We start from the raw sequence: 533 nt of genomic DNA on the forward strand, positions 1-533 counted from the left end.
TGAGAGATGCACACACAGTGAATATGATTATTTTGAACCATATTCATATATTTCAGGAAGCCTCTCGTAATTACCGGGGCAGAATTACGTGTCTGAGAGGACACTTTCCCGAATATTTAAAACTTTCCCAATAATCTTCGGAATCAAAAACACGATTCCAGAACAAATGAGAAAATAGAAAATATCAAAATCAATACCACAAAAACACGTTTACCACTTAGTGATAACGGAAAACACAAACAGTAACAACATCTACATGTATAGGAATATTTGCTCACCTTGCCGAAACTGCCTTTTCCGATCGCTCGCAGGACTTGGAAGTGATCGAAGCTAACTGAAAAGAGAGAGAAAAAAGTGGTTTTAAATGGAATATAATCCGTGTGACATAGGGAAAGCTGGAGCCGCTCCTATAACGTAATCGCAGGCGATCTATGAGCCGGAGACTGACGATGCTTTCAAGGTCTCGAACAGCGCTCTCTCGCCCGGCCGTCTTGTGGGCTCGGTAATGCTCCTCTTTTCAAGTCTCTCTCCAG

The 533-nt window shown here is 42.0% G+C and overlaps 1 protein-coding gene across 1 annotated transcript in view; it reads right to left on the reverse strand.

Moving 5' to 3' along the window:
* The window catches only part of LOC119586658 (serine/threonine-protein kinase 32B-like), a gene marked incomplete at its 3' end in the record, with an annotated part of 121,163 nt that overhangs the window by 51,880 nt on the left and 68,750 nt on the right, over window positions 1-533 (reverse strand). The window contains exon 2 of the mRNA XM_037935396.1: window positions 279-334. Within this exon, the coding sequence (XP_037791324.1) occupies window positions 279-334 (56 nt within the window). The remainder of the gene's footprint in view (window positions 1-278; window positions 335-533) is intronic.

This window comes from Penaeus monodon, chromosome 21 (assembly GCF_015228065.2).
Source record: "Penaeus monodon isolate SGIC_2016 chromosome 21, NSTDA_Pmon_1, whole genome shotgun sequence".
In the NCBI taxonomy this organism is placed as follows: domain Eukaryota; kingdom Metazoa; phylum Arthropoda; class Malacostraca; order Decapoda; family Penaeidae; genus Penaeus; species Penaeus monodon.